The sequence below is a fragment of the Penicillium antarcticum genome (assembly GCF_028974205.1).
Source record: "Penicillium antarcticum strain IBT 31339 chromosome Unknown utg000001l_segment0_segment0, whole genome shotgun sequence".
NCBI lineage: Eukaryota > Fungi > Ascomycota > Eurotiomycetes > Eurotiales > Aspergillaceae > Penicillium > Penicillium antarcticum.
In genome coordinates, this window is record NW_026695299.1 from 1,249,063 (window position 1) to 1,277,046 (window position 27,984).

General features: G+C 49.9%; 14 protein-coding genes across 14 annotated transcripts; 7 read left to right on the forward strand and 7 right to left on the reverse strand.

Annotated features, from left to right (window-relative positions):
* Nucleotides 1-582: 582 nt before the first annotated feature.
* On the reverse strand, nucleotides 583-2,292 carry N7508_000459 (cytosine permease; the record flags this gene model as incomplete). The annotated part of the gene is made up of 3 exons (XM_058458544.1): nucleotides 583-1,673; nucleotides 1,736-1,952; nucleotides 2,020-2,292. 3 exons carry the CDS (start codon nucleotides 2,290-2,292, stop codon nucleotides 583-585), a joined length of 1,581 nt encoding a protein of 526 aa, XP_058324766.1.
* Nucleotides 2,293-4,765: 2,473 nt separating this feature from the next.
* Nucleotides 4,766-6,070, forward strand: N7508_000460 (Gfo/Idh/MocA family protein; the record flags this gene model as incomplete). The annotated part of the gene is made up of 1 exon (XM_058458545.1): nucleotides 4,766-6,070. The coding sequence occupies one exon, from the start codon at nucleotides 4,766-4,768 to the stop codon at nucleotides 6,068-6,070; it is 1,305 nt and encodes a 434-aa protein (XP_058324767.1).
* Nucleotides 6,071-6,797: 727 nt separating this feature from the next.
* N7508_000461 (uncharacterized protein) lies at nucleotides 6,798-8,596 on the forward strand (the record flags this gene model as incomplete). Its single annotated transcript, XM_058458546.1, has 4 exons — nucleotides 6,798-7,030; nucleotides 7,098-8,019; nucleotides 8,085-8,305; nucleotides 8,365-8,596. The coding sequence occupies 4 exons, from the start codon at nucleotides 6,798-6,800 to the stop codon at nucleotides 8,594-8,596; spliced, it is 1,608 nt and encodes a 535-aa protein (XP_058324768.1).
* Nucleotides 8,597-9,946: 1,350 nt separating this feature from the next.
* On the reverse strand, nucleotides 9,947-10,423 carry N7508_000462 (uncharacterized protein; the record flags this gene model as incomplete). The annotated part of the gene is made up of 1 exon (XM_058458547.1): nucleotides 9,947-10,423. One exon carries the CDS (start codon nucleotides 10,421-10,423, stop codon nucleotides 9,947-9,949), a length of 477 nt encoding a protein of 158 aa, XP_058324769.1.
* Nucleotides 10,424-11,175: 752 nt separating this feature from the next.
* N7508_000463 (terpenoid synthase) lies at nucleotides 11,176-11,448 on the forward strand (the record flags this gene model as incomplete). The annotated part of the gene is made up of 1 exon (XM_058458548.1): nucleotides 11,176-11,448. One exon carries the CDS (start codon nucleotides 11,176-11,178, stop codon nucleotides 11,446-11,448), a length of 273 nt encoding a protein of 90 aa, XP_058324770.1.
* A 522-nt stretch (nucleotides 11,449-11,970) lies between these two features.
* N7508_000464 (copper chaperone CCS1) lies at nucleotides 11,971-12,917 on the reverse strand (the record flags this gene model as incomplete). Its single annotated transcript, XM_058458549.1, has 4 exons — nucleotides 11,971-12,500; nucleotides 12,577-12,711; nucleotides 12,771-12,843; nucleotides 12,900-12,917. The coding sequence occupies 4 exons, from the start codon at nucleotides 12,915-12,917 to the stop codon at nucleotides 11,971-11,973; spliced, it is 756 nt and encodes a 251-aa protein (XP_058324771.1).
* Nucleotides 12,918-13,171: 254 nt separating this feature from the next.
* On the forward strand, nucleotides 13,172-14,653 carry N7508_000465 (uncharacterized protein; the record flags this gene model as incomplete). Its single annotated transcript, XM_058458550.1, has 2 exons — nucleotides 13,172-13,728; nucleotides 13,789-14,653. 2 exons carry the CDS (start codon nucleotides 13,172-13,174, stop codon nucleotides 14,651-14,653), a joined length of 1,422 nt encoding a protein of 473 aa, XP_058324772.1.
* Nucleotides 14,654-14,928: 275 nt separating this feature from the next.
* N7508_000466 (uncharacterized protein) lies at nucleotides 14,929-17,110 on the reverse strand (the record flags this gene model as incomplete). The annotated part of the gene is made up of 2 exons (XM_058458551.1): nucleotides 14,929-15,420; nucleotides 15,557-17,110. The coding sequence occupies 2 exons, from the start codon at nucleotides 17,108-17,110 to the stop codon at nucleotides 14,929-14,931; spliced, it is 2,046 nt and encodes a 681-aa protein (XP_058324773.1).
* A 512-nt stretch (nucleotides 17,111-17,622) lies between these two features.
* Nucleotides 17,623-18,689, forward strand: N7508_000467 (uncharacterized protein; the record flags this gene model as incomplete). The annotated part of the gene is made up of 4 exons (XM_058458552.1): nucleotides 17,623-17,668; nucleotides 17,723-17,901; nucleotides 17,979-18,383; nucleotides 18,435-18,689. The coding sequence occupies 4 exons, from the start codon at nucleotides 17,623-17,625 to the stop codon at nucleotides 18,687-18,689; spliced, it is 885 nt and encodes a 294-aa protein (XP_058324774.1).
* A 1,225-nt stretch (nucleotides 18,690-19,914) lies between these two features.
* On the forward strand, nucleotides 19,915-21,640 carry N7508_000468 (uncharacterized protein; the record flags this gene model as incomplete). Its single annotated transcript, XM_058458553.1, has 4 exons — nucleotides 19,915-20,067; nucleotides 20,128-20,394; nucleotides 20,465-20,669; nucleotides 20,736-21,640. The coding sequence occupies 4 exons, from the start codon at nucleotides 19,915-19,917 to the stop codon at nucleotides 21,638-21,640; spliced, it is 1,530 nt and encodes a 509-aa protein (XP_058324775.1).
* A 326-nt stretch (nucleotides 21,641-21,966) lies between these two features.
* N7508_000469 (phosphatase YCH1) lies at nucleotides 21,967-22,448 on the reverse strand (the record flags this gene model as incomplete). The annotated part of the gene is made up of 2 exons (XM_058458554.1): nucleotides 21,967-22,277; nucleotides 22,334-22,448. The coding sequence occupies 2 exons, from the start codon at nucleotides 22,446-22,448 to the stop codon at nucleotides 21,967-21,969; spliced, it is 426 nt and encodes a 141-aa protein (XP_058324776.1).
* Nucleotides 22,449-22,748: 300 nt separating this feature from the next.
* On the forward strand, nucleotides 22,749-23,378 carry N7508_000470 (mitochondrial 37S ribosomal protein bS21m; the record flags this gene model as incomplete). Its single annotated transcript, XM_058458555.1, has 1 exon — nucleotides 22,749-23,378. One exon carries the CDS (start codon nucleotides 22,749-22,751, stop codon nucleotides 23,376-23,378), a length of 630 nt encoding a protein of 209 aa, XP_058324777.1.
* A 401-nt stretch (nucleotides 23,379-23,779) lies between these two features.
* N7508_000471 (uncharacterized protein) lies at nucleotides 23,780-25,103 on the reverse strand (the record flags this gene model as incomplete). The annotated part of the gene is made up of 3 exons (XM_058458556.1): nucleotides 23,780-24,781; nucleotides 24,872-24,884; nucleotides 24,943-25,103. The coding sequence occupies 3 exons, from the start codon at nucleotides 25,101-25,103 to the stop codon at nucleotides 23,780-23,782; spliced, it is 1,176 nt and encodes a 391-aa protein (XP_058324778.1).
* A 301-nt stretch (nucleotides 25,104-25,404) lies between these two features.
* N7508_000472 (glucose-6-phosphate isomerase) lies at nucleotides 25,405-27,118 on the reverse strand (the record flags this gene model as incomplete). Its single annotated transcript, XM_058458557.1, has 2 exons — nucleotides 25,405-26,566; nucleotides 26,619-27,118. The coding sequence occupies 2 exons, from the start codon at nucleotides 27,116-27,118 to the stop codon at nucleotides 25,405-25,407; spliced, it is 1,662 nt and encodes a 553-aa protein (XP_058324779.1).
* Nucleotides 27,119-27,984: the final 866 nt, after the last annotated feature.

A 27,984-nucleotide genomic window follows, 5' to 3' on the forward strand; every position in this document is an offset into this window, starting at 1 on the left:
TAGGGCTAAGTGGCGATAGAAGTTCCCGTGTACAGCTTAGTTGAAGAAGCTCGGCCAACAAGTTTTGATCTAATTTAAGCTGAATCCGAGTGTTAAAATGAATTTCTACGCGGATTTCTCGCCTACTTTATAGACCAATATGAATGAAACCCGGACTTAGGAGTTCGACGGAATTCCGCATAGGAAGTAAGCCTTGATATCCACATTCCTCTATTAACCAATCAGAGCCCGTAGTTTCCTAGCTCTCCAACGACACGCCTTAACCACGATCCTTTGCGCCAAACCGGCCCAATATCGTACCGAAACTCAGCCTCCAAGCTTGGGGATGAATTACCCCGACCCCGAACAACCATAGCGAACATGTGTATGGCCGAAAAAGATGACGTCGCTGTTAGAGTTGCGCCAATTCCAGACCTTGACGATTTACATCTACGTTGGACCAAGATCAAAAGTATAAAATTAATGTAAACGCTGAATTTATATGCAACTATGGACATGCAAAAATAACATACTGGCAGTCAAATGCCTTTAATCAACATTCCGACCCAAACCGACCTATTATGTACACCGTGGAAACCAAATTTACCGACCAAAGCGACGGAGCTCAATCGGACGCAGAACACAATATGATGCAAAAGCGAAAGCAAAGCCAAGCTCGAAACCGACGTCACCATTACCGGCGTGTTGGGCGATAGGACCCTCCCACCATGTTTGGCTCATACCTACGACAACACCTGCGACACCGCAGCAGAATGCGACAGAGGCAGCGATTCCGAGAGGCAGCTTCTCGGGCTTGTCATAGTCTTCCGGGTGGTAGCCGGCAAACCCACGACGGAAGATGAAGTGATCGGAGATGGCAATGGCGGAGTAGATGGCCAACCAGTAGGCGATCAGGTTCATGAAGTTTTCAAGGACGGTCTGGAAATGGGAGTATCCAGGAATGGCGATGGCGAGGGAGACACATGAGGCTAGGAAGGTCCAAATGAATCGGGGCACGCGCTGGGTGTACTTGTGCAAGACCTGGAGGGTCAAGGAAACCGAGTAAATGTTCGGGCAGTTGTTGGCAATGATGGACAGAGCCAGGATGACGAGACAGAACTTGCCAAAACCACCCAGGGGCGATAGCACAGCATCGAGTAGACCACCGTTGACCGAGGCTGCGTATCCAACGGCATACTTGTTGTCTCCACCGTTGATTGTGGTGGCAGTCATCACGGCGATACCCAAGAATTGGGTGAAGATCAGAGGAACGATCAGACCGAGCCACGCAGAGAAAAAGACCAGACGGCGGCTCTGGGTCTTGGGCTGGTAAACAGTGTAGTCGGCGGCGTAACTGGTCCAGCCAGTAGCGAAGCCGTAGACGGTAGATCCAAAGGAAAGACAGGAGCCCATTTCAGAAACACCAACTTTCATAGGAATGTTGTAGAAGTCACCCGAGTGAGCAAAGCAACCGAGTACAAAGAAGAAAACAATGCAGGTTGGGATCCAACTCCAGTATTCATAGACGTGAACGATCTTGTACCCAGCAAATGTGATGAATAGAGTACAGAAGGTGATGATCAGAATACCGGCGTATCCAGGCACGTCGCCGTTGACGGCGTTGAGAAGCTGAGCACCGACGATGGCGTTGGACGCGGACCATCCGACACAGGCAATCACGTTGAGGATGGCAACTATAAGATAGCAATCAGCACTGCCCCATGCCAGCTCTTCCGATGTCCAAAAGGCAACTTACTGAATTTCACAGCCCACCATCCAAACCAGAATCTAGAGAGCACCATCTGGCGCAATCCAAACTGCGGACCGAAGCACGAGAAGAAGCACACGGTCATGACACCAAGAAGGTTGAAGAAGAGGCACACCAAGATGGCATCCACAAAGCCGAGACCGAATGCAGACTGTCCAAGAACACCAATGGCAAAGGAGCTGACGACCATGTTGGCGGCCAACCACTAGGTTTGGTCAGTGGGACGGGCCTCTGGGCCATGGCAATCACGCCGGGTAATCGCAGGAACACACCATGCTGCCAATATTTAGATACGATGTATCATTCCGTTCGCTATCCGGCACTCGCTCCACACCACGTTGCTCAATGTTGAACTTTCCGGCGAAGCGTTGAATCTTAGCGTAGGTCGAGTTACCGTATTCGAAGCTTTCGCCGGGCACGGCACCGTCGCTGGAGTTATCGAACATATCATTGCTGCTATTGACCTCGGAGGCATTGTTCACCTGAGGAGCCTTTTCAAGATCCTCGTCCGAGCTGCGGAACGCTTTTGCGAGCTTAGGAAGCATTGTGAGAGATTCCGCACCAGTGAAGGAGAAGAAGAAGAAGGGAGAGGTAGAAAGGGATAAGTTTAGATCGAAGAGCTGGTAGGCTCAGCGAGACCCGAAATCAGGATGAAGAGAAGACAAGAGAACAACAGAGTCACATCTTTTTCTTTTCTTTTTTGTCTCCACCGCGAGGGACGAGCAGTACATATAGTGTCGCGAGAATTCTGTTGCGCGTTGGCCCCACAGTGGCAAAGATAGCCCTGTCGCGTGGGCAAAAATTCCATAAATTCCAGAACACAAGCAAATGACAAGCCTCGGGAACCCCCTGCCGGGCGCCTGTGGCCAATGAGAACTCCGCCAGTGGCTCCAGCTTATCAGCAGCCCGAGGGTTTCTGCATTCGCTTGCTTTCACACTTGCCGCAGATTGGCCGAAGTGGAGAAGTTTCAGTGCTGTCGGACCCCGTCGGAACATCACTGGATGATAAGAGCAGACTGCTATCGATGACTGTAAGCTTCACATTCAGCCATTCAGTGTATCTGTCCATCCATGCCCCCGGGTTTCTAACCTACCTAGGCAATCAGTGCCTGTTCTGGGTGTCCTGCTTATCATGTGCAGGGACCTCCCTGATTCCCCTCGACTACCATTGGCGTAGAAGCCCTGTCTGGTTGTCTAATCCAGCCATGATCAGGATGAGTTCAAGCTTTTATTCTGCTTGTCAGACGGGGAACGCCGAACTGCGTGAAGCTTGACAGTGTTGGCAATGCTTGTATCGTCTTGGCACGTGCCGTCGAAGCCATCCCCGTATTCATGGAGAGTCTCCACGCGGTCGCTTACCCCAGAAAGGACTGAAAATACATCGTTTAAGTCATGATCATCCATTATGAACTCACTGAAATGGCCCAAATCGCTCTTTGGCCGGCGACTGAGATGGTGGGGGAAGAGAAGAGAGCCAAGTATTCTCAAGGCAGAAGGTTCAGCCGGATGCCTGTCTGATAACTCCGTCTCCTTGTCGCTTTTACATGAACGTTGTACGTCAACTTAGCATTCGGAAATATCTGTGGCCTCAACATTAAGAGACGGAGATCACCGTATCGGACTTTATTGGTAGATCGACATCCCCAGACCCGCAGGCGTTGAAGTTAATGTTTGACCCTACACCTACAAATCTATACTGCCTCAGCATACAATCACGAGTCTTCTATTGGCTCTCTCTCAGATCCAGCTTGATCATACCACCTATCAAGCATCACCGAATGACGTTGTCTTCTATCTTGCATCTGCATCCACTCTTGTCGATCAATGATTCGGCACCCTCCGAGATGTCGGAGTCTTGCTATCTCTGGATGAAGTTCAAAGTCTCTCAGATTTGAGATCTCGGGCATGTTCGGTGTGTGACGGCAAGCGCGCTTAGAGTGCGTATCGATTGCCTTGCCCCTTTTGGGCACCATCGACTACTGTCCCTCCTGGGGTTGCCTGTGTTCTGAAATATGCGTAAAGTTCCACTCACCACGTGGTGAGGGACCTTGTGAGATTACTGGGTATTTCTTTATTCCTCCTCTTTTGCTTAGTTTCCATCCAACACTGCTGGACATTACACCCCACGTCTCACCATGACATACTAACCCCTAAAGTTCACAACAATCACTAACAAAGATCAAAGTCTGTACATTCATTCCACTCAGAACACTGAAATGAAAACCTATCATTGACAGGTTCAATAGCGAAGCCGAGTACCGGAACCCTCCGAGAGTGATTTCAGCGCAACGCAGACGGCGACACTCGGCCCCTTGATACCTCGTCACCCCAGGCATATATAACTTGCGGGGGCTTTTTACAAGAGCTTGAAGTCTGTGGGAACAACTGTCAAGATTTGAGGATGCCTTGTCCCATACTTGTGCTTTCCTCGTCGCGTTCAACTGCACAAGGTGGTGCCCTCGTATTCCCCACAAGCCGACAACTTGTTTGAAAGATATATCTACGACAACATACCAACCCCTTCAAGGTATGCAAACATGGGAGCCGGGTGAAGTAGCTCGATACGTGGGATACCGCTCACAATCTATACAGGCTGCCGCGTCAAACAGCCCGACGAGTTACCCCGGAAAGGTTTTGGCGAGCAGAATTCGGGAGAAATCAGACCGAGCGAGACAGAAGAAGCTTCAAGCCCAGATTCAAGACTGTCTTGTGACTGATAGCCCTGGACACATTTATCCCACCAATTATACAGTAACCCGAGTCGGAGAGAAGCCCGACTGTCCCAGTCTAGGTATGATTCCCATCAAGACTGGAACAACTGTCGACAAAGCCAGGTAACTTCCCCGCTTCCCCTCCTTTTGAAGGGGGAAGCTATATCTTGATAAACATGGGGAAGCTCGGCTATAGTTCGCCTTTCAACTAGTCATTTTTCCTTCTACCTTTGCGGGCTTATACATCGTCTCAACAACCCGTACCGAGTACCTCAATCTAATCAAATCCCCACCGCATCCATTCATCATGGGAGACCTTGTATCACCAACGAAAAAGCGGTACGCCTTAGTGGGCACCGGAGGAAGAGCAGGCCTCTTCTACACGACCATCGCAAAAGACTACAGCAAGACAAGCACCGTAGTAGGACTTTGCGATACCAATCAAACCCGCCTCAACTATGCTAAATCCAAAATCGAAGCCCTAGGCCACCCACCAATCCCAACCTATTTAGCAGCCGACTTCGACGAAATGATCGCAGAAACAAAACCAGACGAAGTAATCGTGACAACAATTGACCGAACCCACCACACCTACATCGTACGTGCCATGGAACTGGGCTGCAACGTAATAACCGAAAAACCAATGACAATCGACGTCCCTCAATGTCAAGAGATCATCTCGGCGGTCGACCGCACCAACCAGCGCGTCAGGGTGACATTCAACTACCGCTACGCACCGCACAACACAAAGATCTTCGAGATCATCCGCTCAGGCGCAATCGGGTCTGTGACGAGCATTCATTTCGAATGGATGCTGAACACGTCTCACGGCGCGGACTATTTCCGGCGCTGGCATCGCGATGTCCGGAATAGTGGTGGTCTTCTTGTTCACAAGTCGACGCATCATTTCGATTTGATTAATTTCTGGTTGCAGTCGAAACCGAAGACGGTCTATGCTCAAGGTGATCTGAAGTTCTATGGCAAGAAGAATGCCGAGGAGCGCGGTGTCACGGAGTTCTATGCCCGGGCTCATGGTAGTGCTGTTGCTAGGGATGATCCATTTGCTCTTCATCTCGATCAGAACCAGCAACTTAAGGCGCTTTACCTAGATGCTGAGCATGAGGATGGCTATTTCCGTGATCAGAGTGTCTTCGGTGACGGGATTAGTATTGAAGATACCATGAACGTCCTTGTTCGGTATGAGAACAATACCGTCTTGACATATTCACTCACGGCTTACGCGCCATGGGAGGGCTTCCGTGTCAGCTTCAATGGAACGGGTGGTCGATTGGAGGCGGAGATTGTTGAGAGCAGCTATGTCAACTCTGGAGGCGAACAGGCCAAGGAAGGTGCTGCTGAAAGCATCACGCTGTTATTGCGGCCATTGCTCCAAGAGCCACAGAAGGTTGAAATTGTGCAGGGTGCTGGTGGTCATGGAGGTGGCGATAATGTGTTGCTGCGCGATCTGTTTGGAGATGTTGAGCCTGATGAGTACATGAGGGCTGCTAGTCATATTGATGGAGCTGCTTCTATTTTGACTGGTGTTGCTGCTAATCGGTCTATTCGGACTGGGCAGGTTGTCACTGTTAGCGATATTCTCAGTCTACCTTGAGGTAGTTTGGTATAGATAGAGGGTTAGATATTCATATTGATCCGATAGAACAATCGATATCGACCAAGATTCAACTTGCACGCGTCCAAGTTGTACATCAACACACCTGTTTTTCCACTTCTAACAGTCTTTCTTCAAGGTTCCTCTACAACCCCGCAATGCAATGTCAGTCGTCAGATCCGGGTAAATTGGGCTGAAACGATGCGAGAAAACACGGGGAAACCCTATATCAGAGAAATGCGGGGGAATGCCAAGAACTATGAACTTGTACATCAAACTTATCTCTAGAATACATAGCAGGGGATGATGGAATAATCTCATCGCTTCAAAAATAACATTTCACATTCCAAGCTCGCACGGTCTGACAATGGCCAGACCATGCCGTATGCAACATTCCACCCGCATGATAAACGTCAACATCTTCTCAAGACATGAGTGTCTGACCATCACATTTGGTCTAGCTCATCTTTGAACCACCGATGATAGGTGCGAAAACTGCATTAAACGTTGATCTTGTGCCGCCACGCCTCCAGCTTGGCATCAGTAGTGCACCGATCTAACGACTTACGTTCCTATTTCTTCAATCTAGTTGTCCAGTAGCAAGGGGGAGGAGCTCAGTTGAAAGAGAAACGGCTGATATAAATTAGCCGAGGCCTGCCTAGTGAGCTCTTATTCAAATAGCTTGTATTTCCTGTCGTTCCTTACCTCCTGTAGCAATCTGCCCACAATGACTACCTCCTCACAGGACGAGATTTCCCCAGTGCAGAATCAGGAAAAGAAAAATCGTCCTGCAAAGACCACACGCTCAAAAGCTGTTGAGTTTTTGGAAAACCATGCTAACGAAGAGACTTCATTTACGTACGAGGAGGAGAAGGCTGTTCTCCGCCGCATTGATAAGCGTGTCTTGCTCCTCCTTCTATGGGCATATTTCTTTCAACAACTGGACAAAAGTACTCTAGGGTATGAAGCACCACTCACAACCCGCGCGGAATATCAATATCTAACCGTTGCCTACTCCACTCTTTAGTTATGTCTCCATCTTCGGCATCTCAGAGGATGCCCACCTAGTCGGCAAACAATACTCTTGGCTCGGATCCATCCTCTACCTGGCCCAGCTAGTAATGCAACCACTAGTAGCCTTGATCCTTGTGAAACTTCCAAGTGGAAAAGTCCTCGCCAGTGCCATCTTTCTCTGGGGCTCAGCCCTAACAATCATGGCGGCCTGCACGGATTTCGGATCTCTGTTGGGCCTACGCTTCGTCCTCGGATCATTTGAATCCTTCATTGCCCCATGCTGCGTTGCCATAACACAGATGTGGTGGCGTCGAAGCGAACAAACACTGCGCACAAGTTACTGGAGCGCCATGAATGGTGTTACTGCAATTGTTGGTAGTCTGGTCACATACGGCCTTGGACATGTGCATAGTCATACCTTGTACCGGTACCAGACTATCTTCATGTTCTGTGGACTATTGACAGTTGTTTATTCGTTCCTTGTTTTCTGGCTTATGCCAGATTCGCCTATGGAAGCTAATTGCTTGAGTGATCGTGAGAGAGTTATTGCTACGGAACGCCTGCGCGCGAATCAGATGGGTATTTCGACTCAGGTTTGGCGATGGGATCATGTGAAAGAGGTGGCACTTGATCTTAAGACTTGGATTTGGTTTATTGCTACCATTGCAATTTCAATTGCAAGTGGTGGGATCTCGACCTTCGGTTCTCTTATTGTCAAGTCCTTTGGATTTTCCAGCTTCCAGAGCATCTTGTTTAACATTCCTTTCGGTGTGATTCAGGTTATCGCCATTCTGATCACCGGATATCTGGCCACAATGACTCAACGCAAAGGCCTCGTGATCGCGGGCGTCAGCGTTTTGCCCACTATCGGCACGGTCTTGATGCTCACAGTTCCTCGGAAACAGAAGGGCGTTCTGCTATTTGGTTACTATCTTGTAAGCCCTAATCAGCCCCATCGATCTGCAAAGTATGAAGATCGGTAACTAAGAAGAGATAACAGGTTTCAACACTGGCAGCTATCACCCCACTTCTATACGCATGGTCAGCACAGAACACAGCAGGTGAAACAAAAAAAAAGTGTACCTCCGGTATGGTCTTTATCGCCATGTGTGCTGGCAACGTGATTGGACCCCTTCTCTACTCTATCGAGGATGCACCATTATACCGAACTGGTCTCATTGCCAATCTCGCCATGTTTGTGACGGTCGGAGCTGTCTGCGGGTATGTCATTAAATTTCTACCCAGTCTTTTATGCAACTCTTACTAATGTTTGTCCATAGGTTCACCCCGTTCTACCTTATGATTCTGAACAAGAAACATGAAAAGCGCCGTCTGGAGCTGGGAAAGACTGGTCCTGTAGCTGACATGTCTATGCTCGGTAAAGACCAAATGAAAAATACCAAGGCGGTTGAGGTGGAAGACATTCGGGACCAAAAGCTCTCTGTCGAAGAGGATAATGGTCTTCATGATATGACGGATCTGAAGAACGAGGACTTTGTCTATGTCCATTAGTGACTGTTCTTCCGGGTGAATGTCTCGTCTTCTTGTCGATATATAATTTGTGCGAGCTGCGACAGCAACTAAACATCATGGTTCGTCATGGTACATAGTACCACTCATTAAGGCTTTAATGGCACAAAACGGAACCAAGCCCCGTTGTGCCGTTTCATGTATTGTTTTATTCTTATGGCTTTAAACTAATATGGCTGTTCCATGCCGAGCGTTTCTAAACACTCATGGGCCACGAAATTATAGCTTGAGCATACTATGGTCAGGATAGTGTGACAGGTATTCAAGATAAGAGTTGTACTGCTTTCAATTGCTTCGGATAATTGTACAGGTTGGCTCAAGAATCTCCGCCAAATGATACTTCGAATTTGCTCTCGGTCCCTTCTCAAGAATGTCGCACTCTCTTTCTTCCTCGTTTCTCTTCCTCTACCTCTTCCCCTGTGGATGGCGAGAGGCTCGGCATATCGGACGGTGTCCAGTCATAATCGCTCAGACCGTTTGGATCATTTGGATCATTCGACTTGTTCGAATCTATATCTTCTCCAAAACCTAGAATGAAGACGGCTCGAGTGTGTCTCCGGCTGGGTCTCCGAATCCTTATCTTCTTTTTCTCCTTTGAAAGCATCGATGTTCTGATTGAATGGGAATGGGAATTCAGCCGCGCCACTTAGAGCAAGAACCCGAATTAAGAACCATTGTAACTCGATAAGTTCCATGGAAGGCAAGGGGTTCTTCTCAAGATTCTCAGTCCTGATGATGATTATGTCTCCTGAACAAATCTCTCTGATTGTTTCGTAGTTCCTCAGCCTTGAGAGGTTAGGGCCCCCGTTGAGATTCAATGGATAGACTGGCCGGTCTGTCAATTTGAACAGCTTTTGTGCACAACGCGCACAACCGGGAGCCAAAAGAATTGCAGCGTCATTGTCATTTTATCCTCGGATACTGTGATTGGCTTCAAAGCGAACCGTGCCATCTGCCATAGTTTGTGGGCACTAGACGAAAGGGTGACCATACTTTCGCCCGGTACCCGAAAATAACTCTGCGAATCGACGGCCTTCTGCCACGCCAACACTCTTTCCGCATTCCAGAAAAAAGAACCCCATTTCCAGCAGTAAGTATAAACTCGAAATGACTCCCGGCTTCAGGTGTGTCTCCGTGGCTGTTGTAGGGCTTCTTGCCTTCTCCCAAGCATCCTGCATAGATGTATGCAAGCTCAATTGGCTCGCTACATTTTGTCAGGATGCACTGTTCTTTGTCTCTGTCAAGGCACTGGTAATGTTGATATGTCATAGAAGTTCAACAGCTACTTCGTCAATAAGCGGCTCACATTGTATTCGATAGTTCTTTTGAGAATCACTTCAGCGGGCACACCACCCAGATGAGGAACTGTTTGGTCCGATGGTCCACACGCAATGTACTTGGTTGGGATGAAGTCATGGGGTATAGGTGGTTGAGGAAAAGAGAGACGCCACCCCAGAGGTTTCTTCCAACCAAGCCTGAACAGTTCATTTTCTGTCTTGCCTTTGTGCCAACCGTAGGGAGCCGTGGCGACAGGACATCAGTGGATCGGTCGACTTTGCGACGAGTGTGGCAGTACTTACAGTCTTGGATGCGATCTCGAAGCAGCAATCCATTGTATATACCCAAGATCTCTTGAATCTCGAAAAGACGCGATGTTGATGTATCCATCATCCATTCAAGCTGCGAGATATCTGAAAGCCACACCAGCGCGTGCGTGGTTTTATCGACATAACCTCGACCCGTATCCTTGGAGAGTTGTTCAATCAATCTCACCCTGATGGGATCGTTGGCCTCTGGTATAACCTCCATGATTGCGGCTTCTGAAGAGATGCTTGCGCCAACAGAGGATATGCTGACGAAAGGTAAACAGAGATCGCGACTGGAGAGAGGGAGGAACGAATCTACTTCAATTTAAGGTTCGGGCACCTTCCCCATTGAAGCTAGACTGCTCGGAGAGCCCCATCCCTTACATTTCTATTAGTTCTTGTTGGATCTTTTGCTTTGCAAAATTCGTAATATATCAGCTTTGGATCGTGCTCATGTGGTACATTTCGAGGGAAGCTGAGATAGAGACACATCTGAATTACCATACAGACAGGCAGAAAAATCTCTAGTAGCTTCAAAGCCGAAAGAACGCTTAATGCCAAAGGCACATCTTGTTTGAAAATTAGTCATAGAGCCAGACAGATGATTCTTCCCTTGGAGTAAGAATTGATCGAGAACGGGCGATATTACTTACGAGGAAATCAGGTATTGCTGAATTGGGAACCATATCTCGAGGATTTGCAGTACATGCACTCTGGCAATTGGCTTTGGAGTGCTACCTGGCCTCTATTTGACAGTTGGTCTCTCAATAATTCCATTGGAGCTTGTCTTGAAGATTCGGCAGCTACCTGTGCTACCCTATTATCAAATGCACGGCCTGTCCCTCAGCCAACCGATTATGGCACTACTGGTGCGGGAAAAGTGACGAAGGAGCTTGATACCGATGTTTATTTTACAACTGCTTGAAACACATGTCATAAGATTTTGCTAACCAGAATTCTATTTGCTAGTTCCTAATGGGCCCGATTGAATACTACCGATCCATGCCTTCCAGAAACCTCGCAGCTATTATCATCAATGCACTAAACCTATGGCTGAAGGCACCCGAGGCGTCAATCATCCAGATTTCAAAGATCATGCATACTAGATCTACGAGAGTTGTCAATGGAGAGGCGAGAGTTGTCAATGGAGAGGCGAGAGTTGTCAATGGAGAGGCGAGAGTTGTCAATGGAGAGGCGAGAGTTGTCAATGGAGAGGCGAGAGTTGTCAATGGAGAGGAAGCTGGATGAAGTGAAATTCTCTCTTCCAGTCATTCATACGTTTTCTCATTCTCCCGAACATCAATGGTTGAAATCCATCTTCATCCAAAGGTTACGTTCAGGAACGATGCCAATGGAGCACAAAAGACTTCTTTGGGACGAGATGGAGAGCGTGGGTAGCGCTAAGTATTGTAAAGGAATCATGGAAGATATCCGACCCAAAGCCTTTGCCAGACTTGAGAAGATCGAGAAACAACTTGGAGAGAAGAACTAAAACTTCCGCTTGATATTGGAATTCTTCACAATGGAGGATTAGTTCAAGACGTCTGAGTGAGCAATATGCTTTCCTTGTTATATTCAAGATTGAAGATTGATATTGAAACAATATCATACTCTGCCATTCATGATCATATCTGTGCGCTATGGCATCTTATATCCCAACTCTGTTCATCTCACCGGGTATGAAAACTCTCTCGCTACATGCCCAAAAATTCAGCAATCACCAATAACCACCAGGAAACAACACCACACCATTTGCTCATGAAACACCAATCAAGCCATACCCTTAACAACCTGCTCTTGTCTCTCCTGCCAAACATTCTTACCCGAGCAAGAGCAAACCATCTTATCATTATCCCAGACACCAGCACTGCGTGCAATAACACCAACAAGGGTATTCTCATCCTCTCGCGAGAACGGGCCCTCAGCGCTCTTGGACACAACCATACTTCTACCAATCAATTCCCAAATAGCAACAGGTCGGTCCAAAAATACACTGCCGCGACCCTTCTCATCGACATCTACATTTCCGAAGATACCGCGGGCCTCCTTGGGCGGTTGAGCAGCGGCCTCAGAGCCAAGAACCTTCGCCTTGACAGCCTCCCAGAGACCACCGGTTGACTCGGCACCTCGTGAGATATCTCCTGCTTCGCGGATAGTAGCGATATATTTGCCTGGCGAGAGGCCGTTAATTGTCAAGTCGACAAGGGTCATATTGGAGGAAACCTGGACCATACGGGCCAGGCCACGGATCTTGTCCGAGACGCTTGAGGAGTGGGTTTCAAGGATGCAGACAGCGGAGCCTGTTCAGATATATGTGAGCCAACGTATCTCAGGGATTTGGCGTATGAAATGGCCTTGGACTGCCGGGATCCGTACTGTTTGTTGTGCCGCTGCCGCGGAGGATAGCATCTCGGCCGGTACTTTCAATCGCGGAGACGATGGAACTAGGAGGAGCAGTGCCTTCGATAAAGACTAGTTGATCCTTGAGGTTTGCGTCTACCTTATTAATGCCTGTCGAGAGGTCAGACCGGAGGATCGCGGAATAGGGCCAGGGTCGGAGGGAAGACTACCTTCCAAGTTATATAAGGAGCTGGAAATAGACTTGACGCAGCCCTCGCAGGTCATAGGGACCGCAAAGGTCGTCTATAATTGAGCACGGCATCAGTATGAGGACTTGTTGAGTCACAGCGCAAACAGACCTGGAATGGTTCGATCATGGCGGGGAAGAGTGTAGATCCGACGTCGGTGGCAGGTATTTGGGTTAATGATGTGCACAGCTGAAAAGCGCAGTAAATAGAAGAAACGAGAGAACCTCAAGATATATTCAGAAGTTGCTACCGCATGTTGTACTTAAATCGCGAGGCGGGGCGACAATTGGATTTCAAAGCGAAGGAACTCGGCCCATTTCTGATCCCCCAACGTCATTCCCAAATCTTCCCCTGCCGCACTCTCCCCCGTCGCGCCGGCGAAAATGGCCTCCAAATCCAGATGGGCAAATGACGACCCCGAGACCGAGGCAATTATCGCGCAACAAAAACGCGAAAAGGAGGAAAAGCGACGCGCTAAGGCGGAGAAACAGCGGAAGCTCGACGAGGCCAGCAAAGCTCGGCAAGCTCGGCAGGATGCCAACAACGCACAAGGCCCCAATGGCGAGTCTGGGCCTCCGACGAAACGACGGAGAATCTCGAATGACCAGGAAGCTGGTTCGAGCGATGCGGAGGTAGTGAGGGTCGGCCAGAAACAGAAACGGTCGAGCCTGTTACGCTTCCCGGTTGGGGTATGGGGGCCTTGCAGACATGTGGATAACTTCGAGAGATTGAACCATATTGAAGAGGGCTCTTATGGATGGGTGTCGCGCGCGAAGGATATCTCCACGGGGGAAGTTGTTGCGCTGAAGAAACTGAAGCTGGATAACGCGCCGGACGGGTTCCCAGTCACAGGACTGCGGGAGATTCAAACGCTGATGGAGGCGCGGCATGCAAATGTCGTTTATCTACGCGAAGTGGTGATGGGAAATAAGCTGGATGAGTGAGTTCTCCTGTGGCAGATCTATAGTGACAACAAAAGCTGATCGATTGTTCTCAACAGTGTCTTCCTGGTAATGGACTTTCTCGAACACGACCTCAAAGCCCTCCTTGATGAAATGCGCGAACCATTTCTCCCTTCGGAAATCAAAACCGTTCTCTTGCAGGTCGTAGGAGGCCTTGAATACCTACATTCACAATGGATCATGCACCGCGACCTCAAAACCTCCAACCTATTAATGAACAACCGCGGCGAAATCAAAATAGCTGACTTTGGCATGGCCCGCTACTACGGCGATCCGCCACCAAAGCTGACCCAGCTGGTCGTGACCCTCTGGTACCGAGCACCAGAGCTGCTACTCGGCGCAGACAAATACGGCACTGAGATCGATATGTGGAGCATTGGCTGTATCTTCGGCGAACTACTCACCAAGGAGCCTCTCTTGCAGGGCAAGAATGAAGTCGACCAGGTATCCAAGATCTTCGCACTGACCGGCCCGCCAAACTCGCAGACATGGCCGGGTTTCCGCTCACTGCCTAACGCCAAATCGCTGCGGCTGCCGTCGACATCGGCCGCTTCCTCTGCTGGCAATCAGCCTCTGCTACCTCGGTCTCGATTTCCATACCTGACGAATTCTGGGTTGGGTCTTCTGTCCGGGCTGTTGGCGTTGAATCCTTCTTCACGTCCTACTGCGCAGCAGTGTCTTGCGCATCCGTATTTCCGTGAAGATCCACGGCCGAAACCAAAGGAGATGTTCCCTACTTTCCCTTCAAAGGCTGGGATGGAGAGGAAGAGGCGTCATCATACGCCTGAAGCTCCGAAGCGAGGCCAGGAAGCACCCGAGCTGGACTTTGCGGGTGTGTTTGGTGGTGCTCCTGGAGGGGATACAGGTGAAGCAGGTGCAGGATTTACTCTCCGGTTGGGATAGTCTCATTTCGCTGCATTGGCCAAGAGATGAACAAACGATAACGAACTCTCGGTCAGCTGCACATTATTTGAATACGATACGTGGTGGTCAACTCACTTGCATGGATTGCAAAATGGATTCCTGCCTTGAAGCTCCATGCAACTTGAAAATATCTAAGAATACTGTATACCACACAATGGATAGAGGGTAATAAATAACAACATTGAATCGGCGGTTTTCTCTCTGAGGCTCAAATGAAACGTATCAACGAATGACTTCCACCACCCTTTCTCGCTCTACCAATGGGGGTGACTCGGCAGACCACGATACTCAATATCATACATCTCCGTTTCATCTTCGTCATAACTCAAGTCTGTTCCGTGAGCGCTGTGCGATGCAAGCTGCACAGACATGTTTGATGGGTACATAACCTCAGTCATCTCTCGGCTCCGAATGGAAGAAGTCCAATCCAAACTGGAAAGACAATGGGAATTGTCTTCGCTGGTTGCTTGGCGGGAAGTCTTGACTGGTTGGTTACCTCGATCATGGTAGTAAGTGCTATCTTTCCCGTCGACGAGGTAATATTCGTTTGCGTTTACCGTTGACGTTGGAAATAGAACTTCGCTGTCGATCGGCGACCATGGGTCACTTGACATTGATGTCATTGAAGTGACTTCGGCCGATGTACAATCTGGCGATGTACTGTCGGCGTAGAGACGCGGATACTCAGGACCGTCCTGTAGGTTTTGGAATGTGGCATTCACATGCTCAGTGCCGGAGGCACAGTCCTGAGAACCTTGGTTTTGTGCGTCAAATGCAGGCTCTCGGTAACTTGCGCGATTTGACCTGTCAGGGCTATTCCTCTTGGTATCCTTCCCATGTCAGCTAAACATCATATCTAGATTTCCATTGCATAGTACTTACAGACGACAAGGATATGTGAAGGCCAAATGAGTGCCGAGCCTTCAAATTTGTCGCGTTCGTTGAGGATGATTCATGATATAAGACTTCGTCAATGGTATTGGGAGAATGTGTGAGCCCTTGCGATCCGTTGTCAAAGTGCTGACGGTCTAAATCTTCAGCAAAAGATGGGCCTGAGTGGTCGAGTGGCTGCAAGTCTTCCATAACTGAGGCGTCTACTATGACGCTGGGTTTTTGTGGGGACTCTAAGATGAGAGCATCCTGATCGTACTCATCGTATGAAGGTAGATCATCGCATGCATCGTCTTGGGCCACGGGGTGTTGTGCTGAGTTCGTGCGGGTTCGCTTTTGCAAAACGGACGATGTGCCTTCTAGCTCAGTGGCAAGGGCAACCTGACTTTGACGAGGCTCTCTCATCCACTGCTCAAGCATCTCTTGATAGATTCCAGGGAACGCAAATTCCACTTCGGCGGAGCATTGTCTCGATATAGTAACTGTTGCTGGATTCGTCGCGGCGCTCGCAAGCTCTTGTTCCGTGACTCGTGACGGATAAAGTCTGACATTCACCCCTTGGCATGCTGTATGAACGCTGAGATGACGAAAGATGCTGGGTGTTGTGCTTCTGGAAGATCTTGAAGATAGTCGGCTTTCTGATTCCCCATTCCCACGCATCCTTTGTTGGACAGCTACATAACCGCTTACGTCTGACATTGAATCTCTCTGGGCTCCATTGCCTTCCGTCGGCTGTTTTGCCCAAGCAGGTTGAGTATCACCGAGCTCATGGGACGACATATCGAGCTCTTTGTTGGTCGTCCCTGTAACACCCCGTGGTGTTAAGTTACGAAATGAAAGGCTGGTGTCGGCAGCATGACCATCCAACTGGCGCTCTAGTTGAGCCGGTACAGCTCCAGTGCTCGAAGTCAACTCTCTCTCGAGTTGATAGTCAACGTTGTTGTTGTGGCTAGAGGGTGACTCAACTGGGTCACTCAAAGGCGACTCCACAACAGAGATCAAGTCTGGACTTCGGTACACTGTTATTGTTGGAAATGTTGTTGGGGGAATCCCAGAAGGCCTTGTCCGTATTCTGGGTGCGGGAGTCACACTGTCTGATATATCATGGCCCTGGTGAACTTCCATCTCATGGACCTCGATGGTCGGCCATGGAGTACCAGTTCGATGAATCTCAGTACCGAAACCCAGATCATCTTGTGTATCCAAGCTGAAAGCTGCCTGTCGAAGACCATGCTGCTCTCGTTCGCGCCTCAAAGCAACGGGGCTAACAAAACTTCGCAATTCAGCAGTATCTCCAAGCTGGTCATCTTCGACAGCGGAACGGCGTAGCAGGCTCGCCCTCAGTGCCAGCAGACGAGACCGCACCCTGCGAAAAGATTGTCTTGGGATGCTCTGAGTCCACTGGTTGCGCTTTCGTGATTCCGACGAATTCAATGATCTTTGGCGATAGAGAGAAAAGGATTGTGCCTGAGGATTGTGACGAGGATCTTGAGGATCGAATACAGGGTAGAGGGCTCGCTCTTGGCAAGTTGGCTCTCCATTCATCTCAGGGAGGCAGCTTTTCAGTTAGCAAGACGCTCTCTAGTTTCTGGATATCTGTGTCTACCTGGCTCTCTTTCTCGTTGATCGGAACATCAAAGACAGTGAGAATCGCTGGCTGCGCGCAGGATGCAAGCTCTGTGTATTGGTATCCATGTTGAGATATTATGCAAAGGTAGTTGAAATGAGCCAAGAAGAGAGTTGAGACAATAGTGAAGGGAAGATAATGTAAGAGGTGACATGAGGGTCGACAGTGATGAAGAAGGAACGATCAATGTCGCCAAATTGGATAGTCTGCAAAATTATATGACTGCAATGAAAGATCAATAGAAGTAAGAGTGTCAATGTCAACGTGAACGTAAATATAAAAGTCTATAACAAACTAGCAATACTTGAAAGCATACTATGGAGATATAGTTCGGCTCGGCCCCAACTACTTTTGCGATCGGCCCCAAGCTTCCTTTCTCCCCCTACCTCCACTTCAGCTCAACCATCTTGCCTTTCGTTCATTATTCAACATGGCAGACAAGAAGCCTGTTTCCTTCGATGATATTATCCTCGCCGGTAATTCCTGCACCTTTCCGCTTACCCACGCGCAACTCTGACCCTTTCCGCCAGATCGCGAGAAGAACCAGAAGAAGAAACAGGAGGAATTGGCAAATCAACTACTCGGAAAGAACCGACGCAGAAGCGCACCCGCCTCGGGATCTGGCTCTGGCTCCGGCACCAACAGAGGACAGAACAGAACACAGAATGCGAAGCCCGGAAGCTTAGCAAGCCGGATCGGAGTAGCCAAGGTAGGCGCAATCCCAGTCCGCCACTACAAACGCGACCATAACAAAAGAACAAGCCCTGACAATCGATCAAGAACCAGCGCTCCACATCCGCGACCGTGAATGCCAACAAGAACAAGCCAACCCCCGTCACAAACACCGGCCGCTCACGCGGAAACACAGGGAAGAATGATCGCGCCAAGTCAGAAAAGGTCTGGGATGCCATCCGGGCAGGAAACAGCCAAGCGAATGTCCGTCCCGCCAAACAGAGCCGGGGATCCGGGAACAGCCTGTCCATTAAGGGCGCTTCAGGGCCATTTGTTGTGGTAGGAAGGAACTTTGCGCCTGGTACAACCGCTGCCGACATTCAGTCTGCTCTTGAACCTACAACTGGACCCATGCTCAGTTGCCGGATAGTTTCCAGCCAGCCGAGTGTTGTTGCGGAGTTTGCATTCGCAGAGAAGCAGACTGCTGAGCTGGTGATCGCGAACTTTGATAACCAAAGGGTAACGCCCCTTTGTCCTCCGATTCAAAGCCGATGCTAATATGTCTTAAAGGCCGATGGCAGAGTTCTCACTATGAGCCTCAAATCCGCTAATGCTAAGCCCGGCGCCCAAGATCCCTTCACTGCGCTTCGAGCGCAGGCCGACCAAGAACGACTCCGCGCTCGCGGAGGTGCCGGCCACCAAAAAGATCTTCTAGCGCCGCAGACTTCGCAATCCGGTCTTTACAGCGATGAAATGATGGTAGATACACCGCAGCAGAATAACAAGGGTAACCAGAACCAGAACCGCCGGAGAGGACGACGTTAAGCACAAATTTGCAACAATGATTTTTGAATTTGACCATAGTCACTGGCGTATGGAGCTTCTTCACATAAAATGGCCTCGGAGCCATGTTTGTCATTGAAATCCGATGAAATGTATGATATTGTCAACAATAGTGGATTCATGCACTTTCTTTTTGCATCCAGCTCAAAATGCGAATATCGATGAATCTGATACGTGCAGTTTATATATGTCCATACCTTGTAGGCTTTGGCTATGTCCTCATGACTTTCGCCCGCTGAGTTCTTCAGTCCACCATAGCGGTTCGTTGTAACTGACCACAAGCACATGATATCAGCCAGCCCTAAGGTTACCCACGAATGGGGACGAGAACGCATTCAAAGATCAGCATTATACGTGGACTCAATCATTACTTCCAACAACATGCTATATAGAAACCAAATGCCATCATAATCTGTACCGAAAAGTCTCACCAACAGGTCTACATCACGGCTCCTCCGCCGGGGGCCAAAGACAGAATCGTTTCCACTTCAGCCCTCTCAATCCAAACAATCAGCCGATGAGCCACTGAAGCCTGAGATATCATCACCACATTCTGATCATTGCTACCCAGCCCTGCATTTGCCAGCAAGCCAGCTTGGCTCGAATGAGAACCTACTCTATGGCCATATTCTGGAACCCAAGATTTCCTCCCAGGGCACCAATTAAAGATAAGCTTATCCACCGCCCTAGTCAAGGCATTTGCGGCATACTCAATATGATGGAAGGGCCTTATGCAATATACCGCGGGGGTTACAAGTCTTTCCACGCCTACATCCAAACGATTAGCCCGAGGTATTTGAAAACGGACAGAAAGGAGGCCAAAAAGAGGGTAACACAGAAATGCTAAGTCATAGATTACGCGTGAGCTAGTAAACTCCGTTCGAAGATTTATAGAAGCTGTCTAACACTTCATAGCACCGTGAACAGATTTACGACCCTAATTGTAGTTCGTTGTCAAAGATGTAGAGACATCAATTTACCTCTTTGGGACTGGGGTCAGATAAGACATCGATAAGGATATAGTCACGTGCAACGGAGCTTTTGCGGAGAGATTCAGAGAAACATTTGGACTTGAGTGTTGCACAGTCAATTGAAATCAAAGACTTTTACTGTGATATGAACATCCAAGTCCGTGTGTATCTTTGATCAATCAAGTCGAGAGCGCAGTATTTGCCATTTTCGAGATTTGACTCGACACCAAACAGAAATGAACCCAACGGCGAGGCGTGTAGCGTCGCATATCTTCCGCAGACCTCACAATGCAGCCGCTCCAAGATGCTCAAGAAGATGGAACTCCTCTACATTTGAGCAGAGAAAATGGTCCACGCCGTTAGCCCAGACATTGGCCAATGTGATGAAGGTATACCCGCGTCCCGTGTTCCGGTTCAATCGCACTTTCACTGACTATGCACGGCTTTAGGTCACCGGTCCTGTTCCAATTGCAGCTTTTATGCGTCAAGTCTTGACTTCTCCTGATGGCGGATACTATACAACACGAGGGGAGGGCGGAGGTGTTTTCGGCAAGAACGGCGATTTTGTTACTTCACCCGAGATCTCGCAGGTGTTTGGAGAGTTGATTGGTATCTGGACAATTGCGGAGTGGATGGCTCAGGGGCGGAAGAAAAGTGGTGTTCAGTTGATGGAGGTTGGTCCTGGAAAGGGTACTTTGATGGATGATATGCTGCGGGTAAGTGGTTGCATTTGCTTCTTATGATAAGAGCCAAGATCGTTGGATTGACGGAACTTTTATATGGCAGACGTTCCGCAACTTCAGGATGTTCTCTTCAAGTGTTGAGGCTATTTATCTGGTGGAAGCAAGTGCAACCCTCAGAGAGGTGCAGAAGCGGTTGCTCTGCGGTGAACAAGCTGCAATGGAGGAGACAGAGATCGGACACAAGAGTGTATGCAAGTACTTCGACGTACCCGTTGTCTGGGTGGAAGACATTCGCCTTCTGCCTCATGGTAAGTGACTAGCGCAATTGCCAATCATTCCGGCCGAAACTGACCAAAGTACTGGGTGGTCTGCAGAGGAAGGTAAGACACCATTCATCTTTGCCCATGAATTCTTCGACGCACTCCCAATTCATGCCTTTGAGTCTGTTCCGCCATCTCCCGAAAATGAGCAGCCAGATCAGCCACGAAAGATCATGACTCCTACCGGCCCAGCAGAACTACACACCCCGCCCAAGGTTGCAAACACACCGCAATGGCGTGAGCTAATGGTCACATTAAATCCCAAGGCCGTTGAAGAGAACATCGAAGGAGAACCCGAGTTTCAGTTGACCAAGGCCAAAGCTTCGACGCCCTCATCTCTGGTGATCCCAGAAATATCTGCACGCTACCGTGCTCTCAAGTCACAGCCTGGATCAACTATTGAAATCAGCCCCGAAAGTCGTATCTACGCTGCTGACTTCGCACGCCGGATTGGTGGTGATTCTGCCTCTGCACTTGCTATGAAAAAGAACACTGCTCCCAGCACATCCTCGGCAGACCAGAAGAAGACGCCCTCCGGCGCGGCTTTGATCATGGACTATGGGACACTTTCGACTATTCCTATCAACTCACTCCGCGGAATTAAGAGCCATGAGAAGGTGGCTCCTCTTTCGGAGCCCGGCCGTGTCGATGTCAGCGCGGATGTGGATTTCACCTCGCTTGCTGAAGCAGCTATTGAGGGTAGTGATGGTGTCGAGGTGCATGGCCCTGTTGAACAGGGTGATTTCTTGGGTGCCATGGGCATCGAAGAGCGTATGCGCCAGCTCCTTCGCAGTGTGAAAGATGAGGAAAAGAGAAAGACTCTCGAGACCGGCTGGACAAGGCTGGTTGAGAAGAGTGGTGGCTCAATGGGTCAGATCTATAAGGTTATGGCCATTGTGCCTGAGAACGGTGGACAGAGACGACCTGTTGGATTTGGAGGTGGTGTCCAAATGCCCTGAACCCGCAAGTACGCCTTGCTGTAAAGTAGCCTTTTCTGTGAACCCCATGTAAAATAATCTGATGCATACAATACATTCCAATTAAAAATGTCCTCAAGATCTGTAGGGCAACAAGGAGACGACAAGACAACTCGAGACTCGAGAATGTCAACGTGAAAGAAGGCCGGCTGGCACACCTTACCATGAAATCCACAAAAACCAAAAAAATGTTAATAGACATAATCAATGCATCTATCTAAGTGGTATCTCGATCATATTCATTTTCTCATCAAAAAAAAGGCAGATATGCAAAGTCTGAAACCCCCTTCACCTCAGAAACCCAATGCTCAATACTCTTCCCAAATATCGGCAGCATAAGCATCAGTCAAACGAGTATCATTGCCATACTTCTGCTGCCATTCCACAAATCCGCCGTCAAGTATGAACACCTGCTGCTTCTGACTTTCTTCCGCGCCAAGGGCGGTTTCGCGCTCGCGCGCATACCGCAAAGCAGAAGAGGGACCACGTTGCTGGCTGAGCGCGCAGTGGAAGATGACCATCTTCTTGTCCTTCAGAGTACGGATCAGCTCTGGTATGCGGACATCCAGTGTTGAGGTGGGGACCCAGGTTGATGAGTGGATGTGGCCGCCAACATGGTCTTTTGACGTTATTAGCTGGTTTGGCATACTTGAATCAATGCTTGTAGTCACATACCTGAGTCTCGGACATCGATGACTGCGAGGTTGCTTGGCTCGCTGGCGGAGAGGAGCAGGGCTGCAAGAGCATCGCGGCCCATGCGAGGGAGGGTTGCGATTGAGATGGACGACATGAGTTTGCAGCTCAAGTCAAGTATTAGAAGCAGAAGTACCGCTTTCGAGTGAAATGAGAGAGATATTTGTAAATACAAGAAAGTTTGCAGCTGTGATGTTCTTGATCTGTAACGTGTAGCATGGAGCATGCACGTGACCTACAATTTCCAATCGGGGTTGATTTTCCACCAGAACAACTTCAAACATCCAGTGACCCTGCGCACTCCGCCAGACCAACGCTCCAATTCCACGACCCAACAGACAGTTAAAACCCCCTCAATTGCACCTGCATAACCTTGAAACGCCCACATCTTTCCAAAATGGACGTCCGCCTCCTGGCTCGCAGCCTCCGCGCCAGGCCGACGCCATTCCTCCAACAGCGAGCCCAATTATTCCCTCAAACAACCCTTACATCCCTCCAATTCAACTCCTCCTCTTCCTCCGAAGCCCCAACGACCACCAAAACCACCCCCTCAGCTACACCCTCCACACAGTCCACCGAAACGGCAACAACAACCCGGGACAAGAAACCCTCGGACTTCGACGACATCCTGGACAGACTGGACCTTAACCCAAATAACTCGGCCCAACGCGGCCGTCGCATCTTCACCGATAGCCTCTCCCGCGCAGTAGGCCAAGGCGCCATGGGCCGGGGGCGACGCGGCGGCCCACCACCCCAACGCAAAGTCGACCTGAAGCTCGGCCCATCGCTTGGCCGACAGGCATTCGTCGAGCCTGAGCGTGGCCAGGACCTTGCTACTGCGCTGCGCAAGCTCAACACTACCATTGGCCAGAATAAGCTGCGTCAGACGGCTAATGCGCAGCGCTTCCATACGCGGAAGGGTATGGTTGCGAAGCAGAAGAAGATGATGCGCTGGAAGAAGCTGTTTAAGGTTTCTTTCCAGAGTACTGTGCAGAAAATCCAGCGCATGCAGACTCAGGGTTGGTGATTTCTTGATCTTTCATGTCTGCTTGTTGGCTGTATGTATGTATATACTGAGGTGGCTGTCCTCCGGTGTGTGGGTGGTTTGAAGAAGCTGTGATGTATGTGGGAGTGGCTTGAAAATGGGTTTCTTTTACTCGTTATATGTGTACAATTATTACCATGGTACCTTTGATTTATTTGGATTTTTGGCTATTGCATTAGACATGGAATGCATTGCACTTGATTGAATCAATTTATCCGCTATGGTCGTTTCGTGTAGAGCATAGCATAGCATAGCTCTCGTCCTCGCAGTCGATCGTTTCTTTTATCCTTCTTATAGGGTACACTGTACACGCCCATAGAACATCACTCTATCCCAGGCTATACAAACTTCACTCACCCCATCAACATTCATGGTTCACCTAATTAATCCCTCTTCCCAGTAGGGAGTCCATACCCACCACCACCAGCCCCATTACCATTAGGCGGACCAGAATAACCACCATACCCATTAATCCGGCCCCCGTTCCCAAAAGTAACACCAGGACCCTTCGCCCCCCTAGCAGGCGTCCCACCCAAGAGCCCATCACCATGCCAAGCAGGACGACCCCGACCCCCATTCCTCTCCCAGTAAATTGCAACCAACGCACCAACCGAAGCAGCCATCAAAAAGAAGAAAAGCTTCGAAAAGAACGACCCAGACCCCTTCCCAGACCCAGTAGCCAAAGACAACCAAGACGCAGAACTAGGCCGAACAGGCCACCCAATACTATCACCACCCTCCAACCAAGCAACATGGAACGAGAACGTCAACGGCTCACCGCGCACAACCTTAGTCCCATGTCCAGCCGTCCACGGCTCACGCGCCGCCTGTGCAAGAGCAACAGGCTCCTCGTCCTCATCGAGTTGCCGGTTTTTGCCAGTATTATCGAACTCAGGCGTCGAGTATGCAGTTCCCGCAACCGCAAACCCAGGCTGACCAGACTGCGCGCCGTTCATGGTCTTCTGCTCGGCGGCTGCGTCAGACGCCATGTTGTGCATTACGACGTTCATATCCGTCCAAATGTGCAGGTGACTGCGTTGCAGTGTACCCTGCAAGGCGATTGTGAGTGGTGTAAAGGGTGGGCCGTTATTGGCTAGTGCGGAGAGGGAGTCGACTTCTCCGGAGGCTGTCTCTGCGTCTTCGGCTTTGGTTTTCTCCGTGTGGTCGCTGCTGCCGGATTGAATTAGGGGTGCTGTTGGGACACGGCAAGTCATTGGTACGTCCGAGTGAACGTAGAACTCTAGTAGGTGGTACATTTCATCGGTGAGCGAGGCGATGGTGCAGGTTATTGTTTCGGAGATGCCGTAGTGGAGGGAGAGCGGGCGTGCGGTTTCATTGCAGGTTACGAAGGGGACATATTGTAGTTTTCCAAGGTCATCTGTGATCTGCAGATTTTGTTAGTTGTTGTCTCTTTCTTTGGGTTTGCGGGTTGTTGTATGCGTGTCAGGATTAGAGGGATGGGCGCTGCCGCTTACATGTTCCCCGTCACTGGAAGGCGAGTCTTGATTAGCGATGTGATTATATGCTGAATGTAAAGAAGACTTACACTGTGCGATTCAGACATGATACTGGGATGTCTTCTTTCAGCTTGTAGCCGTCGATGTTGCCACTGCTGCTCCCCGCAAATGCCCCGGATGGCCACCACGCGCTCAAAGAAAGCAGCGCGAGTGCGACCGAGGATCGGCTCAATTGGTGTGTGGGGATCATTATTGGAATTGTAAGGACTGTGAAGAACTCGCCCCGCGTCGGCGAGTTTGTGTAGAAAGATGGCGCAGGGGTCCAAGACGGAGTTCTGCCGCGCTGCGGAGGCGAGTGGCGGCGAATAAGGAACAGTATAGCTCTCCTTACTTGCTACCACGCCCAACCAGAGCGTCTCTACGGGTAGGTTACTTACCAACAAGTTCAAAATTGAAGAATATCAATAGCTGTTCATTTCTTTTTCAAACCAAAAATATGTGACAAAGTATCATTCGTTGCTCGTCATCACTGCATATCCAAAGGTCTCAATCTATGCCAGGTTAGCCTTCGCCTTGAAGGCGAGCAGTAGACCGCTGGTTGAGCTGTCGTGGTTGGCACCCTCGCCGGCGGTCTCCAGCTCCTTCTGAATGTTCTTGGCGAGGACCTTGCCGAGCTCGACACCCCACTGGTCGAAGGAGTTGATGTTCCAGACGGCACCCTCAGTGAAGGTGAGGTGCTCGTAGTAAGTGATCAGAGCACCCAAAGTGGAAGGGGTGATCTTCTGGGCCAAAATGGAGGTGGTAGGGCGGTTGCCCAGGAAGGTCTTGTGGGCAACAAGCTCCTCAGGGGCCCCCTCGGCCTTGACCTGCTCAGGGGTCTTGCCGACCATCAGGGCCTCGGACTGGGCGAGGAAGTTGGAAGCAAGCATGCGCTGGTGCTTGCCACCCTCAACGGGGTTGTGAGACTCGGCGGCCATCAGGAAGTCGGCCGGAATGAGCTTGGTACCCTGATGCAGCAGCTGGAAGAAGCTGTGCTGGGCGTTGGTAGCGGGCTCACCGAACAGGATGGGACCGGTGGTGTACTTGACGTACTCGCCGGAACGGGTGATAGCCTTACCATTACTCTCCATGGACAGCTGCTGCAGGTAGGCTGGGAAACGGTGGAGGTACTGGTCGAAAGGAGCGACCAGGTGAGTCTGGGCACCGAAGAAGTCGCTGTACCAGACGCTCAGGAGACCACCGAGGGCGGGAATGTTCTTCTCGAGAGGAGTCTCGCGGAAGTGCTTGTCCATGGCCTGGGCACCAGCAAGGAACTGGTGGAAGTTGTCGTAACCAATGTACAGGGCAACAGACAGGCCAATGGCACTCCACACGGAGTAACGACCACCAACCCAGGACTCGAAGCCGAACATGTTCTTGCTGTCGATACCGAACTTGGTGACTTCGGGCTCGTTGGTGGAAAGGGCGACGAAGTGCTTAGCAATGTGAGCCTCATCCTTGGCGGACTGGAGGAACCAAGACTTGGCAGAGTTGGCGTTGGTGGTGGTCTCGGCGGTGGTGAAGGTCTTGGAGGCGATCAGGAAGAGGGTGGTTTCGGGGTCAGAGTTCTTGAGGGCCTCAGCAATGTGAGTACCGTCAATGTTGGAGACGAAGTGGAGCTTCATGTCGGGGTGGCCGTAAGGCTTAAGGGCCTCGGTGACCATGACAGGGCCGCTGTTGGTGGGTTAGCTATGAAATCATCAATCGCATCGGGAGGAGTGCTTACAGATCAGAACCACCGATGCCAATGTTGACGATGGTGTTGATCTTCTTGCCAGTGTAACCCTTCCACTCGCCGCTGCGCACCTGCTCGGAGAACTCTTTCATATGCTCAAGTACGGAGTGGACATCCTCAACCACACTCTTGCCGTCGACCTGCATGGGCTCCTTGGAGACATTACGCAGGGCAGCGTGGTAGACAGCACGGTCCTCAGTGAAGTTGATGTGCTCACCACGGAACATGGCATCACGGAGCTCCTCGACATTAGCCTCCTTGGCCAACTTGACCAGAAGAGAAACGGTCTCCTCGGTGAGGAAGTTCTTGGAGAAATCGAAGAGGATATCCTGGTTGTCAACAGTGTTGGTAAAGGTGTGGCTGAACTTCTCGAAACGCTTAGGGTCCTTCTGGAAGTACTCCTTCAGGACAATGTTGCGTCCAAGGGCATTGTGGTGGTCCTGGAGCTCCTTCCAGGCAGGGAGGTCGCAAGCTTGTGAGAAACCAGGCATGATGACGATTATGGGTCTATGTGTAGAGCGTTAGTGCGGGGCACACGGAAGCAGAGGAGATAGGTGAGGTATGCAGGGAGTAGAAGTACATACCTAACAGTTTTAAAGGGGGTATATAGATGAAGAAAGCAAAAGTGGGAGAGGAACAAGAAAAGTAAATGAGGTCAAATGAGCCCGGCGCGTTGGGGTCCGGTCGTGGGGCAAAGCATCCGGCGAACATCATCATTGCCGCATTCGGTTTTCCACTATTGATTTCCCTTCTTTATTCTCCGATTTATCCGCAGTAATTTGCTCCGTAGACCGAAACTACCAATTCGTACTCAGGCTAATGACACGGCTTTTCAAGGCCCATTCTGACCAATTCGGCTGTTCCAGAATACCCGACTGTTGTCACTGACGTCTATAGCGGGGCATTTGGAACTGAACGGCTATCACGTCAACGTTGTTCAACTTTCCAGTTCACATCCTAAGCTATGTACAAGTGCTAGGCAAAAATAACGCTGGTACTATCCAGGTGACTGCTCACCCTAGCCCGGTGCAATAAGGGGAAGATGATCATATTCCCACATCTCCTAGCTACCTATAGCTGTGTCACGTGGTTCGGTGCTTCAGCGGTAGTTCTCGAATTGTATCTACGTCCTGCATCTCATACCAAAGAAAACTGACGAGTTGCCCCAGAGCCGAAAGGTGCGCATAAGGAGAAATTTAAAATCAGCCGTTATGTCCTAAAGTATGCAGCCCTCACGTCTAACTGACCATTGCATACAGGTAGCACTTGTTCGGGGAACGGAGCAGAGGCTCCTGGATTGGGCAGCTGGACCCAATCCAGGATGTAGGGTAAAAAATTGGCTAGAAGAGAAAGCGAA